Raw genomic sequence first — 23986 nt, 5'->3', positions numbered from 1 at the left:
GAACTATGTTGAAGAAAGGCAAGAGAGGTCTCCCTAGTATCTTGACCAATACTGGCCTTCAATCAACACTGTGTCTTTTTTGTTGGTGGGACATGACAGTTTGTCTGTATTCCTGATGAAGGGCTTTTGCCCGAAACATCAATTTTTCTGCTCCTTGGATGCTGCCTGACCTGCTGTGCTTTTCCAGCACCACTCTAATCATGAAAGTTTTTATAACATCTGCATCATTCCTTGCAAGACAGCAGTGACTGCACTTTCAAATATATCCTTCATTTATTATAAGATGCCATGACATTGATGAGAATGGGAAATGTGTTATCTAAATACACGTTCCTGTTTGCTTCATGTCTTATTGAAGGGTATGAAACAGGTATATTGACTGTCTGCTGTCTTCACGGGTGAGTGTTTCAGAATCCTTCCAGCTATGTAGTTTTCAGGAAGTTTCAAGACTCTAAAACAGAGCAATCAGTTTCCACTGATGCCGGACAAATTGATGGGAGTCAGTGAGTCACTGGCTCATTACAACAAACTGAGTTTGCAAAGATTGAATTATATTCCACTTTGGTGAAAGAACAAGCAGCTTTGCTCTGTTACTTTCGGTGTTAGCTCCTGTGATACAACTGCTCCAACACTTACTCTGTGAAGCTGAAACCTCTGAGATGGCTGTGTAAGCCTGCCTTCACACTTACTTTCTTGGTCAGGATCCCTATTTGCTGGTTTGTATTTCCTCTACAGTTCAGTGTGACTAGTTCTGACCCAAGTCAGAAAGAAAGTCTTCCACTTCCACTTTGACACATTGTACACTGAAATACCACACAGCGTGGATAAACCGCATCGTCATTTCATATCATAGGCATCCAAAATGCTCCGTGTTATTCTCCTTGTGACCATGTTGACTTTCTCTGCTGAAACGGGTGAGTATGGGTTCTGTTTGATTTGACCTCAGTAAGAGTTACCCTGGTTTGTGTTCCTGATAATGTCTCATGTTTGGTTGTTCTGTGTCTTGGAGGGCCTCAGGCCTATTGTTAAATGCCAACTTGTCAATTCTTTGTGATCTGTGTTTCAGCTTCTTCTGCTTCATTGCGTGTATTTCTGATAGGCGAGACATTGTTCATTGAGATTTCAGGAATGGAATTGTTCCTTTACATGCTTTGTGCTGGGTGCGCTGGGACAAGCTTAATCAACAAAATGAGCTTGGACATTTGTAAAAGAGGGAATAAATCATGAGGGTAGACATAGAGAAGTTGTTGTCACTGGAAGGTCAGTCTAGAAAAAAAAAGTGAGAATGAAAAGAAAGAATTCAAACAGATCAAATGAATATCTTGCGAGGAATGTGTTTCCATGGGGAATAGTAAGACTGTGGAACTGACTGTTAAAGCTGGTGTGGACTGTCCTGATCACCACATATCACTGACCTGTCAATGAATATCACTTGTGTGGCCTCCTTTGTAATTGATTGTGATGCAAGTACAAGTTACTGAACCGAAGAAAAACTGCTGAAGGCTGCAACACAAAGGGATGTGGGGTGGGGTGGGGAGGGGTGGGGGGTGCTGGTGGTGGGGAGCTTGTGCACAAAACACAGAAAGTTAGCACGCAGCGGCAGCAGGTAATCAGGAATTATAATAGGGTGTTGTCCTTATTTGGAGAATGAAGTAGTAGGAACATTTTATTTTAACTATACAAGCTGCTGGTGAGATCACATCCAATGTATTGGCAGCAGTTTTAGTTCCTTATTTAAGAAAATATATAATTTCATTGGAAGCAGTTTAAAGAAAGTTCACTTGGTTGATCCCTGATATGAACGGATTGACTTCTGAGCAAAGGTTCCAGTTGTGACTCACTGGAATTTCGAAAAATGAGAGGTGATCTCATTGAAACATATAGCATTTTTAAGGGGATTATCAGGGTAGATGCTGACAGGATGATTCCCCTCATGGGAGAGTTTAGAACCGGAGGATATCATCTCAGAATAAAGGAGCTTCAATTTAAGACAGAGATGAGGAAAACTTTCTTCTCTCACAGTGTTGAAGACTCTTTGGAACTCCTTGCTACAGAGAGCTGTTGGGGCAGAGTCCTTGTGTATATTTAAGGTTGAGAATGAGGCGAATCATACGCTATTGGGAAAGGGCAGGAAATTGGATGTGAGGATTATTGGATCAGCCATGATTCCATGGAATGGTGGTGCAATTTCAAGGGGCCAAATAGCCTACTCCTGCTCCTATATCATCTGGTCTTACAGTCTTAAAGCAGACTGGCAGTCAAACTTCTTGTGGAAAACAGTTAAAGGATATTTTGTTGAAATAATATTATAATTGAATTTTCCTGAGTGATAAAGAGAAGAGTTTTGAATGAGAAATTACAACTAATAACAGAAAGCAATTTCAAATTGAGCAATAGTTAAGTGTCATGCTCACAAGCTCAGAACACACCACGGCAACAGCGGAATGTTTTAGCAAATACTCTATTGTTGTTCTAAACAGGAGTAAGCTATAAATCAGAAAATTAGAATCTTATTGAGCAAACATCTAAATTGAGGCTGGAAGAGTTAAGTGAATGAGGGAACATTATTGAAGGGATGTAGGAGTTAGATGGATAATGATGCATTGATGTCTTTACAAACATGGTGGGAAGGACCGATATGGACTGAGGAGTTCTGAGGAAAGCTCATTTGACCCAAAACATTAACCCTGATTTCTCTCCACAGACACTGCAAGACCTGCTGAGCTCTTCCAGCAATTTCTGTTTTTTTGTTAACAATACGGACTGGTAGAATAAAAGGTCATCCTTTTTTGTAACTTTTGTGCAATTTTCCTTTGTCAGGACCTGGAATGACAAATCAGAGGGAAAGCTTCTGGTCATATGACAAATTATAACATGGGAATTCGAGAAGGGCATTGGAATGAAATGAGAACTCTCTGTGTGAGAGGTGGATTGAGAAGCATTGTGCTTTTGAGAGTCAATAAACCTAAGAAAAGCCGAACTGTTTGAAATGAAACTCAGCTGAATTACTCTCACAAAACTGTGTATGTGTCTATTTTAAAACTGAACAAAACTTGGCAATGTATTCTCAGCATAAAGAGACTTCAAAATTAACCTTACAGTATGGAAAGAACAAGAGTTAGAAGCATTTCATGGTCATTTCAAAAACACAAACCAGAAAGTAAAAACAATTCCATGAGTTTACATATTGCAGTCAGAAAATCATAGTTAAAATTCCTAGATTTATGTTATGAACTTAAAATGTTTAAGTGCATGAAAATGTTATGAGCAGTGATAATGAAAAGTATAAGTCATTACTGATACCACATCTGGAGTATTGCAGGCAATTTCAGTCTCTTATTTGAGGATGGATGTAGTTGAATTGGAGGCAGATCAGAGAAGGTTCATGAAATTGATTCCAGAGATGAAATGCTTGCCTTATAAAGACAGATTAAGCAATTTAGGTTGATACCCTCTGGAGTTCAGTAGAATGACAGGAGATCTAATGGGTGTATACAAAGTACTGAAAGGGATTGTAAAGGAGACTCAAGGTAGATGGTTCCCCTTGTGAGGCAATCTCAAATGAAAGATCATTGTTTTTGGTTAAGGGGTGGCAGATTTGAAACAGAGATGATGGGAAATTATTTCCTCAAAGTGTCATGAATGTGTGAGATCACTGCTCCAGAGTATGGTGGACGTTGGGACAGTGAGCAAAGTTAAGGAGGAGATGAACAGATTTTTAATTACCAATGGATGGAAAAGTTATAGAGACTGGGCAGTAAAGTGGAGTTAATTCTGAGATGAGATCAGCCATGATGGTTTTAACTGATGCCGCAGGCACAGGGGCTGAATGGCCTCTTCTTGCTCCTAGATTTTATGTTATTTCATCTGCACCATTACAATTTTGCGATTCTGCAAGTCTGAGAGGGAAGATGTAAATGCTGGAGACAAGATATCTCATTTCTGAGGATCTTTTCCTTCATCAGAAAATGAACTTTAACACATATTTTTGAAACTTGCTGGAATACCACCACCCCCACCACCACCCCACTTGCCTGAATGGTTACAGCTTCTACTGCACTCAGGTAACTTGATACTATTCAGGAGAAAGCAGCATACATGATTGACTTCAGACAGAGCTTTCATTAGATAGGGTCATGAGGACAGGCTGATTATCGAGGGGCAGTTGATACTGTGCGTTGATCAGAAAGTACCGAGGGTGTAGTGAGATGGAGGAATAGAATTATATCTTTTTCATCTTATTAAAATTACACGACAAGATATAAGATAGAAGACAAACTGGGGTTATTTTCCTAAGAGCAGAGGAGATTGAGAAGTTACAGGGAGGAGTAAGAGGGGCAGAGAAAATCTCGACTGAAATTGATGTTTCCCTGTGACAGAGGGATGAATGACCAGGGACATAGGTTTCAAGTTAGGTGCAGAAAGTTTAGAGGAGATTTAGGAAAATATGGAATCACCAGAGGGTGGTGGGTCTCTGGAACTCACTGCCTGCTAGGGTGGGAGAGGCAAAAATCCTCAGCACATTGAATAATTATTTGGATGTTCACTTGTGATGCCAAGACATACAATGCTATGGTCCATGTTGGGGAAAGTGGGATTATCATTGTGAGAAAGTTGCTTTTGATTGGTATGGATGGGTTGGGTTGAAGGCCTTTTTTCTGTTCTGTCGATCCTTATGTCTCAATGACTCTAAGACATAAATTCATGGTTATTTGCTCTTTTTTTAGTTCTTGCTCTTCCATCCACAAAAGATTGGTGATGTCTAAATGAGATTTCTTTCCCCTAACAGCAAACAGACCAGTTCTGCTCCAGTCTCCAGCAGTACACAGTGTGATACAGGGTAGCTCTGTCAGATTCCAGTGTCGCATGGAGAATGCCAATGTCAGCAAACTCATTGTTACTTGGTTCACGCAAGGATCTAGCAGACAGGAGCTGCTAACATCTGATTCACGCGACAATGTCCACCGTAACAAAGGAGTGACAGCACGCTTCCAACCTTCCAGGGATGTCTCCAATAACAGCTACATCCTGAACATCACAAATGTACAACTCAGTGACAATGCTGTCTATGTTTGTAGTGTGCAGGGATCGATCTATGGGGCAGGAACCCAGCTGAATGTAACCAGTAAGTAAATATTCGATCCCACTCACAAGCTCACAGGGAAAGCACTAGCACAAGCCTCAGACCAATGAGCAAGGGTAGGGTTTGGTGTGGGTTTGGTGGGGCTGGGGGAAGGTAACAGGAAGGGGAGATGAAAACCCCTACAAGTAGCCTCCTCACACTCTGGAGGTTTGTCAGAAGAGCAGAATTGCACCTGCTGCAGCAATGCTCAAGCTCTCTCCAACCTTAGTGGGTGGGAATACAATTCACAGCTTGGCTGAAGACTGCTCTTCGACAAAGAAAGGTGAACCGTTGTGTTGTATAAAACAGCAAGAACTTCCACTTGGATGTGAAGGTTTCATGGAGGCACAGCCACTTATTTGTGAGGGACAGAGAAGAAGGGAAAGGTTTTCTCCAGGGAAATGGGAAGGGGTGGCTGGTGAGAGATGACACAATGGTTCAGCAGGATTGCTAAGCACTGAGCCATGGTGCTTTGGGGCGAATGGCCTCTTTCCACACTCTGAGGATTCTATTATTTTGAGGAGTAAGCTGTATAAAAAGACAATCAAGCATCTGACATGTGGCTTTAATGGGAATAAATTTAGTGTGACACTAACATAAAAAGGCCATTGTGGTGCAGTTGTAGTGTTGCGGCCTCTGAGACAGGAAGCCAGCATTCAAGTCCCACCTACACCTGAGGTTGCAGTAACATAGACAGCAAAGATTATGAGAATCTTTTCCCCACGATACACATGTTTAAGGAGGTATAAGTTTAAGGGGAGGAGGAAGTGGCTAAGAGGAGATCTAAGGAATTTATTTTCCCTAAAGTGGATGGTAGAAATATGGAAGGTGCTGCCTGAGAGCGGTGGAGGTGGGGTGGAGGGAGAGGTGTAGAGGCACATACTCCCACCACATTGAAGAAACTTCTGGATGGGCACTTCAAATGTCAGGGTACAGTCAGTGATGGACCAGGCACAGGTAAATGGGATTAGTGTAGTTTAGTGTTTATTGATCAGCATGGAGATGGTGGACCAAAGGGCCTTTTTGAGACCATAAGATCATAAGACATAGGAGCAGAAATTAGGCCATTGAGTCTTCTCTACATTCAATCGTGGCTGATAAGTTTCTCAATCCCATTCTTCTGCTTTCTTCCCGTAACCCTTGATTCCCTTGAAAATGAAGAACTTATCTATCTCTGTCTTAAATATACTCAATGATCTAGCCTCCACAGCTTTCTATGGCAATGAATTCCATCGATTCACCACTCTGTGGCTGAAGACATTTCTCCTTATCTCCATTTTAAAAGGAGCTCCCTTTACTCTAAGACTGTGCCCTCGGATCCTAGTCTCTCTGACCAATGGAAACATCTTCCTAACAGCTACTCTGTCCATGCCATTCAGTACTCTGTCTGTTTCAATTAGATCCCACCTCATCCTTCTAAACTTCATCGAGTATAAACCCAGAGTACTCAAAAGTTATGTTAAGCTTTTGATTCCTGGAATATTTTTGTGAACCTTCTCTGAACACGCTCCAAGGCCTGTACTTCCTTCCTTAGATATGGGGCCCAAAACTGCACACAATATTCCAAATGTGGTCTGACCAGAGCCCTATAGAGCCTCAGAAGTACATCCTGCTTTTATATTCTATGCTGCATACTATATGATCTTCCTAACCGCATATATACATCGCCATTTCCGATGAGTGTCTGTCACATTAAGGGAAGCGTCACTGCTTGCTCAGACATGACTGTCGACCAGAACAACTGCCAGGGGCCAGCATCAAAAGGAAGGCAGACCATTGGCTGCTGGAGCACCGGCAGAGAGAAATTAGTGTTTTCCAAGACACTGGGTGGTTACAGCTGTCTCTCGTGGGGAAATGGAAGAGTTTCCACCTTAGAAGCAAAGGAAATGCCAATGTGCTGATAAAAGTCCTTATGAGATCGAGTATAGAGGGACCACTGGTTAAGGTTTAATCAGAGACTGGACTTGGAATGGGTCTGCTCAGAGTTCAGCTCCTTTCAAGCTGCATTGACCAAGGGTTCAGCTTGGAGCAAAATATACACCTCAATAGACAAAAAAGCAGCACAGAAAGACTAGTGCAAGTCTGAAACAAACAATTGGTGGAGATGTTTTCCAAGAGGTATATGGTTAGATTATTAAACCAGAAATATTGGCAATGTTCTGGAGACATGGGTATGAATCCCACCACAGAAGATGCTGGCATTTGAACTCAATAAAAACAGTTATTGAGTTTTGAGTCAATAACAACAGTTGTTATTGACTGAAAGAACTCTTTCAGTTGTTAACTGACAGAAAGAACTCATCTGGTTCATTTATGTCCCTTTGGGAAGAAAAATTATCGACCATAAGATATATGAGCAGAATTAGGCCATTTGGCCTATTGAGTTTGCTCCACCATTGCTGTCCTTACCTGATCTGGCCTACACATGACTCCAGATTACTTTTAACTGCCCTCTGGGTAATTGGGGAAGGGCAATAAATGCTTGCCCTATAGGTTTTAAATGCAGATTAGGGTGAAAAGAAAGAGAAGGTGTATGACTGGAACAGAGTCAGCCAGGTGGACCTCAGAATTCTCTGATTGGGACTGTTAATCTGGTCCAACCAGGGAGTTCAGGCTGGCAGATAGAAACAGGAGTGCCGGGGTTGTGTTCACTCTGCAAGCTGGCTCTAAGGGAGCTGGATCAGTGTCAAATATGATAGACATGTAAATAAAGGGTGACTTGTTGACAGGATATCACTTCTGTAGAGTTATTTCACAGGGAATGTGAGCATCTTTTGTCAAACTCTTTGTGATTTCATATTGATGATTTCATGGAATCTTCAACAGAGAAAAAGAGAACAGATTGCTCAGGATGCATCTTCGAGGTGGGGAGATGTTAGGAGTGTGGGGAATAGGGACTGTCGAATTTTAACTGCATTTACTAACTTCCTTTCAGTATAGATGCACCTCCCCATTTCTTTCCAAGTTTACTTCTTTACTTATGTGAATTTTGATGATATTTTTCAGGTCAGTAGATTACAAAAGTCAACTCTCTTTTAACAATCAAGAAAATCTTGTAAAGTGATTCAGACAGTGTGGAAACAGGCCATTCAGCCCATCGAATCTGCACTGACCCTCTGAAGAACATCCTACCCAAACCCAGATCCTCCAACCTTATCCCTCCATTGATGTGAATGATCGAGAAGGGAGTTAGAAGGGAGACATTGATCACCCCCTGCTCACCTATAAGAGCCGAAAGAGAGTTGGTTGTAATTGTTGGAGGCAGCCATCTTGGGTCCAGGTGGTATCTGTGTGAGTTCCTCAGGGTAGTGTCCGAGGGCCAACTATCTTTAACTGTTTCATCTTCCTTCGGGCATAAGGTCAGACGTACCACAAGTCAATAAAGAAAAGGTCAGGATTGGGTTCATTCTTTTTCCTGTGGTTGATCTGTTTCTCTGTTTGCAGTTCCTGCAGTGGGAATGAACAGAGAGCTGTGGATTGTCTGGATCACTGTGGGGGCTGTACTGGGAGCTATTGTCATCGCTGGAGCCACTGTTCTCTTCTGTATCAGATGCACTCGGTGTCAGAAACTGTCATCCTGTAGGTGGAAATCAATCTTTCACTGAAAAGGCCACTTGGGGAGAAGTTTGTCTCATTATTGAAGGTGGAGGAAAGGCGGGGAAGAGAAATGTTGGAGGCATCAGAGGCAGCCTCTGTGAAGAAAGAAAGAGAGACCAAGTTGCTTTTTTCATCAGAAATGCAAGATTTTAGAAATGGAGAGTTGTTCACAGAAGTACACAACCAAAGGAAAGGGCTAATGCTGTCTCATGTCTGAAAGTCCAATTGCATTTCTGATTTTATTTTAGAATTCCCGTATCTGCAGCACTTTAACATTCAGTCCCTCCACCACTGACCCTCAGTCACAGCAGTGAGTAATATCTTTAAGAAATTCAACAAAGATCTTCAGATGGCACATTCCAAACACAAGGCCACTTCCATCTAGAAGGATAAGGGCAGTAAATATATTGAAATACCACCTGCTATAAGTTCCCATCCAAGCCACTCACCAACCCAACATGGAAATAAATCCTAGAATTCCTTCCCGAAGGGCATTGTGGGTCAACCTACAGTTCAGGGATGGTAGCAGTTTAAGAAATTCTCTTTCTGGTCACCCTTTTGTCTTTGATGTATTTATAGAATCCCTTTAGATTCTCCTTAATCGTATTTGCCAAAGCTATCTCATGTCTCCTTTCTGCCCTCCTGACTTCACTCTTAAGAATACTCCGACTGCCTTTATTCTCTTTTAGATATTCACTCAATCACTGTTGTTTATTCCTGACATATGCTTCCTTCTTATTCTTAACGAAAATGTCAATTTCTCGAGTCACTCAGCATTCCCTAGACTTCCCAGCTTTGCCCTTCAGCAGGAACATACTGTCTCTGGACTCCCATCATCTCATTTTTGAAAGCTGTATATTTTCCAGCTATCCCTTCGAATACTGCGAATACTGCCCCAATCAACTTTTAAAACTTCTGGCTTAATACTGTCAAGATTGGTATGCTCCCAATTTAACTTTTAGATCCAGTCAATCCTTTTCCAATATTACTTTAAAACTAATAGAATTACGATTGCTGGTCCCACTGACACCTCAGTCACCTACTCTGCCTTATTTCCCAAGAGCAGGTCAAGTTTTTTGCCTTGTCTAGGAGGTACACCCACATACTGAATCAGAATTTTTTTTTTTTTTGCATTTACTTAACAAATTGCTCTCCATCCAAACCCTTAACACATTGGCAGTCCAGTCTATGTTTAAAATCCCCTACCATAACCACACTATTATTCTTGCAGATAACTGTGATCTCTGTACAAATGTGATTCTCAATTTCATGCTGACTCTATATTACAATTCCAATAAGTTAATCATCCCTTTCTTGTTTCTCTGTTCCACTCAAATAACTTCCCAGGAATGTCCTCCCTACGTGCAGCTGTAAACTTATGCCTAATCAAAAGTGTCACTGCTTTTCTTGCCCCTTCCTATCCTTCCAGTCAGATCTAAACCCTGGAACATTAAGCTGCCTGTCCTGTCCAACCTTGAGCCACATCACTGTAATTGCTGTAATATCCCTGGGTGGCACAGTGGTTAGCACTGCTGCCTAACAGCGCCAGAGACCCGGGTTCAATTCCTGCCTCAGGCGACTGACTGTGTGGAGTTTGCACATTCTCCCCGTGTCTGCGTGGGTTTCCTGCGGGTGCTCCGGTTTCCTCCCACAGTCCAAAAATGTGCAGGTGAGGTGAATTGGCCATCCTAAATTATCTGTAGTGTAGGTAAGGGGTAGATGTAGGGGTATGGGTGGGTTGCGCTTCGGCGGGGCGGTGTGGACTTGTTGGGCCGAAGGGCCTGTTTCCACACTGTAAGTAATCTAATCTAATCCCAGTCCCACGTTTCCAACCATGCCCTGAGTTCATCTACTTTACTTGTTTGGCCTCTTGCAGTTTAAGTTATCAGTCCTACCTTGGTCTCTGCTTTGTTCCTGCCTGCCCTGACCATTTGACTCATTCCTTTTCCCAACTGTACTAGTCTCAGACTGATCTCTTTTCTCACTATCTCCTGAGGTCCCACCCTACCCCCTTACAAGTTTAAATGTATTAGCAAATCTCCCTGCCAGTATATTAGTCCCCTTCCAATTCAGGTGCAATCTAATCTTCTTATGCAGGTCACTTCTACCCAGAAGAGATTCCAGTGATCCAAAGATATGAATCTTGTTCCCCTGTACCAATGTAGAATTAATTTACAGAGGAAGAGGTGAATGTGGGTACAGTTACATCAGTTAAAAGACATTTAGATAAGAACATGAATGAGAAATTTTTGGAGAGATATGGATCAAGTGTTGGCAGGTCGAAATAGTTTAATTTGGGATTAAGGTGGGCATGGACTGCTTGGACTGAAGGGTGTGTTTCTGTGTTGCATGTCTCTATGACTATTTGAGTGCAACAGAGCTTGATGTTTCTGTCCTTTTGTCTATCCTCAGTCTTGGTGACCTTTTTTTTCTCTTACAGCCTCAGCTACTCGTTCTGTTGATACTTTGCCAACCCTGGATTGTGAACCCACCCCTCTTTCTGGAGACACACAGGTTGGTTGGGTTGTTTTGTGCCAGGTGTTTTGCAGCTCATTCAGCTCGATGTTTCAGATGGGGCAGCAAAGCAATGTTCATGATGTCCGTCACTCTGTGTGCCATCTGTGGGCATTTCTGGAGGCCGTTCTTCTTGCCTTGCCCCGTGATTGAAGTGTGGTGTTCCTCACACTGTATTGAACTGATTGACTCCCTATAATGGAGGCAGGCAATGTTATATGACTCTGAAAGAAGTAGTATTTGATCCGTGGGTATACATTCACTGTCATGTTGCAGTGTTGTGTTGAACTAGGAGAAAGTGAGGACTTCAGATGCTGGAGATCAGAGCTGAAAAATGTGTTGCTAGAAAAGCGCAGCAGGTCAGGCAGCATCCAAGGAGCAGGAGAATCGACGTTTTGGGCATAAGCCCTTCTTCAGGAATGAGGAGGGTGTGCCAAGTAGGCTAAGATAAAAGGTAGGGAGGAGGGACTTGGGGGAGGGGCGTTGGGAATGCGATAGGTGGAAGGAGGTTAAGGTGAGGGTGATAGGCCAGAGAGGGTGTGGGGGGGCGGAGAGGTTGGGAAGAAGATTGCTGGTCAAGAAGGCGGTGCTGAGTCTGAGGGTTGGGACTGAGAAAAGGTGGGGGGAGGGGAAATGAGGAAGCTGGAGAAATCTGCATTCATCCCTTGTGGTTGGAGGGTTCCTAGGCGGAAGATGAGGCGCTCTTCCTCCAGGCGTCATGTTGCCATGGTCTGGCGATGGAGGAGGCCAAGGACCTGCATGTCCTTGGCGGAGTGGGAGGGGGAGTTAAAGTGTTCAGCCACAGGGTGGTTGGGTTGGTTGGTCTGGGTGTCCCAGAGGTGTTCTCTGAAAAGTTCCGCAAGTAGGCGGCCTGTCTCCCCAATGTAGAGGAGGCCACATCGGGTGCAGCGGATGTAGTAAATGATGTGTGGAGGTGCAGGTGAATTTGTGATGGATATGGAAGGATCCCTTGGGGCCTTGGACGGAAGTGAGGGGGGAGGTATGGGCGCAAGTTTTGCATTTCTTATGATTTCAGGGGAAGGTGCCGGGAGTGGAGGTTGGGTTGATGGGGGGTGTGGACCTGACGAGGGAGTCGCGGAGGGAGTGTTCTTTCTGAAACACTGATAGGGGAGGGGAGGGAAATATATCCTTGGTGGTGGGGTCTGTTTGGAGATGTGTTGAACTACAACATCACACTGTGTAGGCCACTGAGAAAATGGACAGCAGCAGGAAATGCACCCGATGGAACTCTAGCACTTTTACCTGAAAGTGGGATGACTTCTGACTTGGGGATATCGAGTGAGATGGAGCAATCAAACCAAGAAATGTGAATGCTTTAAATCTGAAACAAAACCAGAAACTGTTGGAGGAACTCACATGCCTGGTAGCAGCTGTGGAAAGATGAACAGAGTTAATATTTCAGGTCCAATGACCCTTTATCAGAGCTGATAAACTGCTCCCATTAAGGCTCACTGGACCCAAAATGTTCACTCTGCTTTCTTCCCACAGATGCTGCCACAGCTGTGAGGTTATCCAACAGTGTCTGTTTTTGATCGAGTAAGCAGAGTTGGGGAGTATTTTAAACATTCAAACATCATGTGGCCTTTGTTTTACAATGTTGGGAAGATAATCTCTGATGATAAACCAGGAGACCTGTCCACAACACAGAGCTTCAAGCAGTATATAGACTATTTTAATTGTGATAAAATCACAATGCCACCTACAGAAGGTCTGACATTATATACTGGAATATATATGTGTGTACATAGCTCTGTAAATGCCCCAAAACACACAGCCTTTCACACCAAGAAAGGAGAGCAAAATAAGCATCTCTCTCTCTTTCTGAAGAGGTTCACTTGAGAAAAAAAAACAAACATTTCTGGCTAATATGGCTCATTGTTGAGGGTGTGGATTTTTAAAAAATCCATCCATGGAATGTGGGTATTGTTGACACGGCTGATAAAGAGTTGAGCTGATAAAAAGCACATCAGGTCAGACAGCATCAGAAGAAGAGGGGAGTGGATGTTTCAGGTTGTAACCTTTCATCAGTCCTGATGCAGGGTTGCAACCTGAAAATTAACTCCCCTCCTCTTCTGATTCTGTCTGACCTGCTGTGTTTTCTCCAGCTCCACTCTTTATCCACATTGACTCTCTTTCATCTGCAATTCTCACTATCTTCTAGTTGCTGACAAGGCTGACAATCCTGAATGTCCAGAGAGTAACATTAGCTGTGGGTCTGGAGTCAAATGAATGTCAGGACAGAGAAAGTTAGCAGTTTCCTTCTCTAAAGGACTTAAGTGAACCATATAGACTTCCCCCAAAAATCATTTCATTTCTGATTTGTATTGAATCCAAACACCCCCAGCTGCCATGAAGAGGATTTGAACTCAGGTCCCCAGAACATTACTTGGTTTTTGAATTAGTGGTCTAGTGATATAACACAAGGCCATCACCTTCCCCCTCTAAGGTTCTCTGGCCTTTTGGTTTGTGTGGGTGGCTGTCCCCAAATTGAGGCAGTTATTTATGGGATCTTTGTAACTCCCAGCTTGCTGAGGAAAGGCAGTACAGGTATTGAGAACTCCTCCAGTCACTCTCCAAGAGAACAATCAAGTTTCACAATGAAAGACTTTTCCTGAAACAGGAGAGCTGAGCTGAGAACTCCTTCCTTTCAGACAACTGAACAGCAGCTACTCCAAACATTATCCAAAATACAACCACAATGTGACCCAGGGCACGGGATGGGGAGTATTGCCTACCATCAAGAAGTGTGGCATTCACAAAATGCCTGACTGAAAAGACTTGTGCTGTGTTTTTATTGATCTCCCTAAAATAAAACAATTCACAGGAACCCCACCGCACCTTGATTGGGGTTGAGTAAAGCAGGAAGCATGAAAACTCTCAGAGGGGCTGCTGCAGCCCATCACCAAAAAGGGCAAGTTTCAAAACAAAACCTTCCCTCAATAAGGAGTCAGCTGCTCCAGAAGTGGCTCTCCTTCCAAGCTCATTTCCATGACTGAAGCCCAGGCACTCATACAGACCCTGCCCTGTGAAATTTGCCTGATATAGAAACCTTGAAGTTAGTCGCAGGGGTAGGCCATTCAGTATAACCATGGCTGATCATCATCTGACTCCATCCCCGATCCCACTTTCTCCCCATACCCTTTGATCCCTTTAGCCCTAAGAACTATATCTAACTTCTTTTTAAAAATAAACAATGCTTTGGCCTGAATCATTTTTTGTGGCAGAAAATTCCACAGGCGCTCCAATCTCCGAATGAAAACATTTCTCTTCATCTCTGTCCTAAATGGCCCACTGTTGATTCTTAAACTATGACCCCTGGTTCTAGATTCTGTCATCAGGAACATCCTTCATGTATTTACCTTGTCTAGTCCTGGGGGTTTTATAGGTTTTTATGAGATTACCCCATCATTCTTCTGAACTCCAGTGAATATAATCCTAACCGATTCAGTAGCTCCTTCTACATCAGAACTGCCACTCCAGGAATCAGTCTGGTAAACCTTTCCTGCAGTCCCTCCTTAGCCACAACATCCTTCTTCAGATAAGGACACCAAAACTGCGCTCAATATTCCAGGTCTGGTCTTACTAGGGCTCTGCACAATTGCAGCAAAACACCCCTGTTCCTGTATTCAAATCCTCTCAACATTCCAGTTACCTTTTTCACTGCCTGCTGCTCCTTCATGCTTTCTTTCAGTGTCTGGTTCACCAGGACCCTCAGGTCACATTGCACCTCCCTCTTTCCCAATCTGCCACCATTCTGATAATAATCTGTCTTCCTGTTTTTGCTACTAAAGGAGACGACCTCACTTGGATCTACATTTAAACTGTGTCTGTCATGTATTTGCCCATTTTCTTAGCTTGTCCAAATCACACTGAAGGCCCAATTTATTAACCTTTATTTGATTTGATTTATTTTAGCCACATGTCCATAAATACAGTAAAATAAGCTTTGTTTTGCGAGCAGTCTAAGTATATCATACCAAACAAGGGGCATTCAAGTCATAGGGTGCTCAGGCAGAGCGAGACATATAAGGTTACAGCTGCACATGAGGTTCACAAAACAAGATCAACATTATTTGAAGTTAAAGGTTCCATCCAGCTGTGTAATAATGGCAGGGAAGAAATTAATCTTAAACCTGGTGAAGCATTTGTTCAAACTTCTGTTCCTCTCTGCAAACTATTTGTGTCCCTCTCATGACCTACCTTCCCAAATGTTTTAGTGTCGTCTGCAAATTTGGCTACAGTACATTCGCTTCCTTCCTCTCAGACACTAATACAGATTGTAAACAGTTACAGTCCCCCAGCACTGACCCCTGTGGAAATCAATGGGCACAGATCTCCCCTTTATATTCACTCACCATGCAATGGCTGTTTGCCACTTCTCTATACACGCCATTGTACTACTTCCAATGTGGTGAACTCTTATCTTATGACTTAACCTTTTGTGAGGTACCTTCTTGAATGTCTTCTGCAAGTCCAACACCTGAGATTTAATGAGAGGGAGATTAAAGTATCAAGTATTATGCTACTCAAAGTAACCTTCCTGATTTCATTTTTTTGAAGGTTCTCGAGAAGCCTAAGAAATCAAGAACAACCCAACAAGTTGCCTGTAACTCCCCAAATGATGGAATCACAATCATTTCAAACCAAAACCCAACATACTACAGCTTCGAGGCAAAAGTTTGCAGCAATAGCCAAATGCAGGGGACTGAAGCAGTTCCAGGAAAATGCAGGCGTGACAGAAAAGTTGAAAAACAGCAACAGGAAGTCATGAAATGCGATACTGATGAAGAAATCTATGCAAATTACAGTCAGATTAACCATCGTCACAAAAAAAAGGTGATTGATTTTTGTTGATACAGCTTTCTTCATGGCACTATGTTTCTTTTTCCCATGGAATCATGGGAGTGCACAGTAAAATAGGACAGAGTCAGCACAGCTTCACCAAGGGGGAGGTCATGCCTGACAAATCTGTTCGAATTGTTTGGGGAGGTAGTGAGCAAGTTGGACAACGGAGACCCTGTGGACATGATTTATTTGGATTTCCAGAAGGCCTTTGACAAGATGGCATAAAGGAGGCTGCTGAATAGAGCTGAATAGATTCCTGAAGAAGGGCTCATGCCCGAAACGTCGATTCTCCTGCTCCTTGGATGCTGCCTGACCTGCTGCGCTATTCAAGTTATATATTAACAATCTGGACAAAGGACCTGAGGGGATTAGAACATAGAACATAGAACATAGAACAATACAGCACAGAACAGGCCCTTCGGCCCACGATGTTGTGCCGAACGTCTAACCTAGATTAAGCACCCATCCATGTACCTATCCAAATGCCGCTTAAAGGTCGCCAATGATTCTGACTCTACCACTCCCACGGGCAGCGCATTCCATGCCCCCACCACTCTCTGGGTAAAGAACCCACCCCTGACATCTCCCCTATACCTTCCACCCTTCACCTTAAATTTATGTCCCCTTGTAACACTCTGTTGTACCCGGGGAAAAAGTTTCTGACTGTCTACTCTATCTATTCCTCTGATCATCTTATAAACCTCTATCAAGTCACCCCTCATCCTTCGCCGTTCCAACGAGAAAAGGCCGAGAACTCTCAACCTATCCTCGTACGACCTACTCTCCATTCCAGGCAACATCCTGGTAAATCTTCTCTGCACCCTCTCCAAAGCTTCCACATCTTTCCTAAAGTGAGGCGACCAGAACTGCACACAGTACTCCAACTGTGGCCTAACCAAAGTCCTGTACAGCTGCAACATCACTTCACGACTCTTGAATTCAATCCCTCTGCTAATGAACGATAATACTCCATAGGCCTTCTTACAAACTCTATCCACCTGAGTGGCAACCTTCAAAGATCTATGTACATAGACCCCAAGATCCCTCTGTTCCTCCACCTGACCAAGAACCCTACCATTAACCCTGTATTCCGCATTCTTATTTGTTCTTCCAAAATGGACAACCTCACACTTGGCAGGGTTGAACTCCATCTGCCACTCCTTAGCCCAGCTCTGCATCATATCTAAGTCCCTCTGCAGCCGACAACAGCCCTCCTCACTGTCCACAACTCCACCTATCTTTGTATCATCTGCAAATTTACTGACCCACCCTTCGACTCCCTCATCTAAGTCATTAATAAAAATTACAAACAGCAGAGGACCCAGAACTGATCCCTGCGGAACTCCACTTGTAACTGGACTCCATGCTGAATATTTACCATCTACCACCACAAGGTTTGTTGTTCAGCTTGCAGATAACACAAAAATATGTGGAAGGACAGGTAGTGTTAAGGAGGCAGGAGGCTGTAGAATGACTTGGATCGGCTGGAAGAATGGGAAAAGACATGTAAAATGGAATATAATTTGTGAAAGAGTGGGATTAGGCATTTTGGGAGGAGGAATATTTGTAAATCGGGAAAAAACTTTGGAAATCCAAAGGACAAAGGAACATGGGAGGCCTAGTTAAGAATTCTCTGAACAGTTGGCAGCAAGGACAGCAAATGCAATGTGAGCTCCCATTTCAAGAGAGCTAGAATACAAGAACAGAAATTACTGTTCAGGTTATATAAGGCTCTGGTCAAACCACATTTGGAATATTGTAAGCAGCTTTGGATGCCATATCAAAGGAAGGATGTTCTGGCCTGGGAGGTGCTCCAGAGGAAGTTTGCAAGAATGATCCTGGGGATGAAAGGATTATCATATGAGAAGCAGTTGAAGATTCTGAGTATCTACTCGATGGAGTTTAGATAGATGAGGAAGGATCTGATTAAAACTTACAGAATGCAGAGAGGCCTGGTAGGGTGGACGTGGAGAATATGTTTCCACCAGAAGGGGAGACTAAGGTCTAAGGGCACAGCTTCAGAGTGAAAAGACAACTTTTTAGAACTGAGATGAAAGAGTAATTTTTTTCACCCAGAGGGTGGTGAATCAATGGAACCTGTTGTTGCAGAAGGCTATGGAATCTAAGTCACTAAATGTATTTAAGACAGAGATAGATAGGCTGTTGAATCAAAGATTACAGGGAAAAAAATGGGGTTGAGAAACATAGCATTCACAATCAAAAGGTAGAACAGACTTGATGGGCTGAATGGCCTAATTCTGCTCCTATATCTTATGGATTTATAGTCAAGCCTAATTCGTCATTGTGTATCAGTACTATCCTGTTGAAGTTGCACATTAAAGCTCCATCTTTTTCCATATCTAAGAGTAACTGCTGTTACACAAGGTTTGTCAACACATTTTGGACATTCAAATGTGCATTATACTAGTAGCAGCTCTCTTGTGCAGTTCTTGTGCAGTGCGTGTGACCAGTGTTAGAGTAATCTATCATCATATATTTAAGGCTGAGTTAGACAAATTTTTAATCAGGAATGGATTCAAGGTTTCTGGGGAAAAGGTAGGAAAGCGGACTGAGTATGATCAGATCAGCTATAATCTCATTGAATGGTGGAGCAGACTCAGAGAGACATAGCATTGTACAGCATAGATACAGGCTCATTGGCCCACTAACAAAACAACAAACAAAATACACTAATCCCATTTACCTGCACTTGGTCCATAGTCAACTGTGCCCTGGATTTGAACTGCTCATCCAGAAGCTTCATCAATGTTGTGCCTACAGCACCCTCTCAGGCAGCACTTTCCACATTTCTACCACCCTCTGGAGGAAAAAAATATTTCCTCCGATCTCCTCTAAATCACTTACTCCTCTCCTTAAACCTATGATCTCTGGAACTAAACACCTCTGCCACGGGGATGATTTTCATGATTTATGCTACCTATGCCTCTCATAATTCTGCATGTCTCAATGGACTCAATGGGCTGAATGGCCTAATTCTGCTCTTGTATCTTATGTTCTTGTTTCCTTATGTTCTTGTTTCCTTATGGTTTTATTAACGCCTTCATCCTTGTTATACCACACTCGTTATCAGCGCAATCATTTGGGCTCCCTTCATGCACAGCAGGACTCTGAATCTTACAAGCATCCATCATCTAATTCCAACCACTTATTCTTAAATTACAGGAATCCAGTGAACTTCAAGCAGATTCCAACGCAACATATGCGGTAATTATTTCATTGATCATATTTCAAACCAAATCACTGATTGGGACCAAAATAGTAATTGTAACCAATATAATGACTAAAACAATGCAGTGCTTCATCAAATCTAACTCCTCTACCAAAGTGAAATGTTAATCTATTGCATTGACCTTTCATTTCAGAATTTTGATCCACGTTATTAATTCAGTGAACAAAAGGTACGTTGCTGTTAAACACTATTTGCTAAGAGTAAACCTTTATGTCTGAGTCACGGACTTCAATAATCTACAGCAAGTATTCTGAGAAATGCAGAGGGTTTTTGTTTGCTTAATGTGAAGTTGATGACTTGGAAAAAATATTTCAATCAGAAAACCTGGCAGGAGTTTTGAATGCAGCTTCCAGACCAGCATGGGTTGGTGGGGCCGAATTGCTGTTTGTGCATCATACATCGCATCCAATATGAAATGTAACCTTTCACTTGAAAAAATGACTTTCTCCGAATTGCAATGTCTGAGCTCTGTATGATCACACTGAAACTCATTTCAAGTTGTGCATTCCTTAGTTTTCCATGGAAAATGGCTTCAATATCCCACACTAGGCATTTAATTATTGAACAACGTTACTCTAAAGAGATCCACTAATTTCAAAAAGATAGTCACTTGCTGAATAACTGGAGTGAAGTTGTTTGGAGTTATTATTGAGAGGGCAATAAATGTATGGAACCCATTGCTGCAGAGCGCTGTAGAAACCAAGTCATTGAGTGTATTAAAGACAGAGATAAATAGGGTCTTGATTGGTAACAGGATCAATAGTTACAAGGAGAGGCAGGAGAATCAGGTTGAGAAACATATCAGCCATGATCGAATGGCAGAGCAAACTCAATGGGCCGAATGGCCCAATTATGTTCCTCTACCTTATGGTGTTACAGTGCTGGGCATGTGGAAATATCAGGGTAATTAAGAATACCCCCCTCCCCCTCCCCCACCAAGCTATTATGAGCAGAAACCTCATTATCAAATGATTCACAATAACAGTTTCTGTTGCCAACTCATGGTAACACAACATACCCAAACTCCTCAGCCAATCATTGTACCCAGTGAGGATGCAGAATCAGCAGTGAATATTCCCCTCTCCTCTTGGGCTGCCATTTGTTGTCCATCACTCCTTGATTTTGAACTGAGGGTTTCACTTGACCATTTCAGAGGACAGTAAACAGGCAATCACATTGCTGTGGGTCTGGAGTCACCTTTCAGCCAGATCAATTCAGAGCAGCAAATGTCCTTCATGAACTTGATGGGCTTTTGTGACAATCTGGTAGTTTCATCAACTAAGCATGGGTCACCATCGGCTGCTCTCTCATTTGAGAGATACAACTGGTGGGGGTTTAACTTTAGAGTCACCATGCCTCAGGTGAGGGGAAAGGTCAAGAAGGTGAGTCCTTCACGGTAACCTCAGCCAGTGCAGTAACTGAACTCATGCTGTTGGTGTTAATCTGCATCAGAAACCAACTATCCAGCCAACTGACCCCCTAGAATTTTACAATACAAATTACTGAGACCAGCACCGTCTAAACTGGAAATGTATTTACTAATTGAATTTAAATTCCCTCAGCTGCCATATTGAGATTTGAACCTATCACCTCCAACGAGACAAAGGGGTGTGGAGAGCTGCTCTCCTGTAAGACAGCCTCCTAATCACCCATGATCAATCTTAAACACCAAGCCAACTTTGCCCATCAAATACTGGCCAGTGATTGGCTTTTATCAGCATGTACAGAGGTCACCTCAAGAGCTAGGGCTCCATGCTTCCTCGGGGTTGCTTTTAGCAGGAAATGTCCTGAAGTCATTCGTGAAGTCCAGGAGCTGGAAGTGTTAGCTTTGTGAAATCATCCCTGTCAATAACCATATGACACCTGACTAACTACACCAAGAACTGTCTGATTTAACCTGAAGTTACCTGGCATGCACTGACTCTACTCTCATGTCTAACTTTGTTTAATAGGCATTAACAAATGTTGAAGTGACTAATGTAACTTAAAAGGACAAACTTCCTACAAGATATCTTTCTGAAATTAAGCCTGAGAGCTCTGCTCTCTATATTCAGATACAGTTTCCTTTGAGTGAATGAATGGTTTGTTTTGAAATATGGTTTGTCCTTCTCTTCTTCCAGGAAATACTCTATGGTGCTGCTGTGTGATAGGCACTGATTGCCTGAAATGGGAACATTTTCTGATTCAGAATGCTGAGAAGCCTCCCTCACCAGCAGCAGACAGAACCAAGCACAATGGATCAGAGAGACAGAGAGACAGGAAATAGATTGTATAGAGAACTGGAGAGTGAAAACTGTGAGTGTTTACACCTTGTTTCCCAACACACAATGTTTCTGAACTGCATGAATGCTGAATTGGATTAGCTTCCAGCTGATATTGGACATGCCCATTGTGTTGTTGGCATATTTTTCAGAACAGATGCTACTCAGTGTAAGCTTTGCGATGTATTACCAGCTACAGTGAATCAGCACTAGCCTCAGTTCCTTCATATCTAGTTCCTTATAGGCTCCTGCCTGAGATTAAAATGTTCTTTCAATTGTCTATTCATCAGCTGAGTGTGTGTGAGATGCCATGGCTTGTTCATCAGTTTGGCTATCAGCCAGTTACAGGGTTGTTGTTACACTGGTGACTCCTGACCCATGGAATTAGTGCTGATTGAAAAACCAAATCAGCAGACTGTGTCTGGACACAACTACCATAAATACACACTTACAAAGCCAATGATTCCAGTATAATTCCCCACTGTCAGAAGAAAGCAACAGTGGAAATACAACTCACAATGTTGAGAAACCACCATTGGTTATTCAAAGCTGAGAAAGTCTAAGCTCTCAGTTGTGTGAACAGTCAAGAAAGAAAAATCTCATGTCTCATAGAACCAGAACAAAAGGAGCAGTGAAGACAAAAGATTTGAATAGGAAGATACCTGTCTCTGAATGTTGATCAATCTAAAGTGATAGTGTTCAAGAGTAGTTGGGATCTTGTTTTCAGAATCATTCAAACTGTGTTTTATTTCAACAATGCGGCTGTTTTCTTAATTTTTATTTCATTGATGTGCTTCTGTTTTATTCTTAAAGTAAATCTGTAGCACTGTAGACTGTAATTTCAGTAAAAGACTAACATGTTAAATAAACATAACAAAATAAAAGTGATTAAAAAAGACTTGACCAGGAAGAGCATCACCTGAGATCAGAACAATCAACAGGAGCTGACATTAAATTCAAGGCAATTACAAGGGTATAGCAATGTGATTAGCAAGATTGGATGAAGGAAACAGTTTGAAAAGGTCAGGCATTGGAGATGCACTGTAACACATTTCAGGAGATATTTCAGAAATCTCAACAAATATATCTATTCAAAAATGAAGGATGTTAGAAGAGGCATATAATTCAACAAGAGAATAACTGTTGGTTTGAGAATGAAAGAAAAAAGCTGACAGTATAGAAAAGATTAGGTTGAACTTGAGTGCCCAATCCAGTTTGATTCTTATTTTATTTCTTGCTACACTTGTGTGTCTTGGTCATCCAGTTAGGAGGAGCATTCAGAGTGAGCCATTGACTGTGGGTGTGTCCTCCCATCCAGGCCAGACCATGTCAGGGTGACCAGGGTTCCTTCACTGGAAGACATCTGAGAATTTCAGATGGGTTTCCAGGATGATTGATAACCTCATGCGGGACATTACTAATGCAAGCTGCTTCTTCCTGATTTCTAGAGCATGTATCTTTAAAACAGAGCTACAGTCACAAGCTGCCATTTTGGAATGTTACATGACCAATATCTTCTTACATGACTCCGTGTGAGAAAAGATTTCCTGTGTTAAAGGCACGCTACAACAACAAGATATTGTTGTTTAATCTGGCTTGAGCCAATCCAAATATCAGCTTTTACATTCTGATCTAAGATACCTATCTAATGTTGCAGATAGAGACTGGCAAATGACATCATCAACAATAAAGAACCACAGTTGCTGTCCTGCCCCTGGTTTGGGTGTGTTTTCTTCTTCTTTCTGTTTTTGTTGGGTTTTTTTTAAATGTCTGTTCAGCAGATATTTTACATTGGGCTTGATTTTACTGATATAACCAGTTGCTGAATAAAATTCTAATTATCTGATTATTAAACTGTGTGTCTGTTTTAATCCCTGCCCTCCTTTCACTGTTTGATCATGCAGCATTGCCCTCTGAGAAGGACACTGCTTGTCACTGGTCCCTTGAGTGTTTTCTTTCTTCCTAGAGATGGAACACAAATAAAGATTTACACATTTGTTGTTTTTCACCAAAAAAAACTGTGTGTCTGTGTTCTTGAGCTAATTAATTGAAAAGTCTGACCAGGAGCTGCTGGCAGCTTGTGTACATTTGAGGTGACAAAGTTTTCCCCTCCCACATCACCCTAACCCACTGTGTATTCATGTGTTATCAACAACTGCCTTGGAATGAACAGCAACAGAAATGACAAATGGTTCAAGCCATTTGTTTGAGAGAGGCTGCTGCCCGTGGGATGTGTAACCAATGTCAGAATCGGGGGGGTGTGGCACACTGGCAGTGTCCCTAACTGTAGACCACAAGGTCTGGCATCAAGACTTGACTTTGATTTATTCTCTTGTGGGGCATAGACATCACTGGCTGGGCCAGTATTTATTGCCT

General features: G+C 42.4%; 1 protein-coding gene across 2 annotated transcripts; it reads left to right on the top strand.

Moving 5' to 3' along the window:
• The first annotated feature begins 816 nt into the window (after positions 1 to 816).
• LOC140482562 (uncharacterized) lies at positions 817 to 23464 on the top strand. 2 transcript variants are annotated; one of them, XM_072580090.1, is made up of 8 exons: positions 817 to 914; positions 4790 to 5125; positions 8567 to 8701; positions 11160 to 11233; positions 15815 to 16090; positions 19283 to 19324; positions 19483 to 19518; positions 21470 to 23464. In XM_072580090.1, the coding sequence occupies exons 1-7, from the start codon at positions 863 to 865 to the stop codon at positions 19501 to 19503; spliced, it is 936 nt and encodes a 311-aa protein (XP_072436191.1). In that variant the 5' UTR covers positions 817 to 862; the 3' UTR covers positions 19504 to 19518; positions 21470 to 23464. The 2 variants fall into 2 exon arrangements, with proteins under 2 accessions (XP_072436191.1, XP_072436192.1); XM_072580091.1 differs by lacking the exon at positions 8567 to 8701.
• Positions 23465 to 23986: the final 522 nt, after the last annotated feature.

Source organism: Chiloscyllium punctatum, chromosome 11 (genome assembly GCF_047496795.1).
Source record: "Chiloscyllium punctatum isolate Juve2018m chromosome 11, sChiPun1.3, whole genome shotgun sequence".
NCBI lineage: Eukaryota > Metazoa > Chordata > Chondrichthyes > Orectolobiformes > Hemiscylliidae > Chiloscyllium > Chiloscyllium punctatum.
This window is presented reverse-complemented; position numbering and strand designations above follow the sequence as displayed.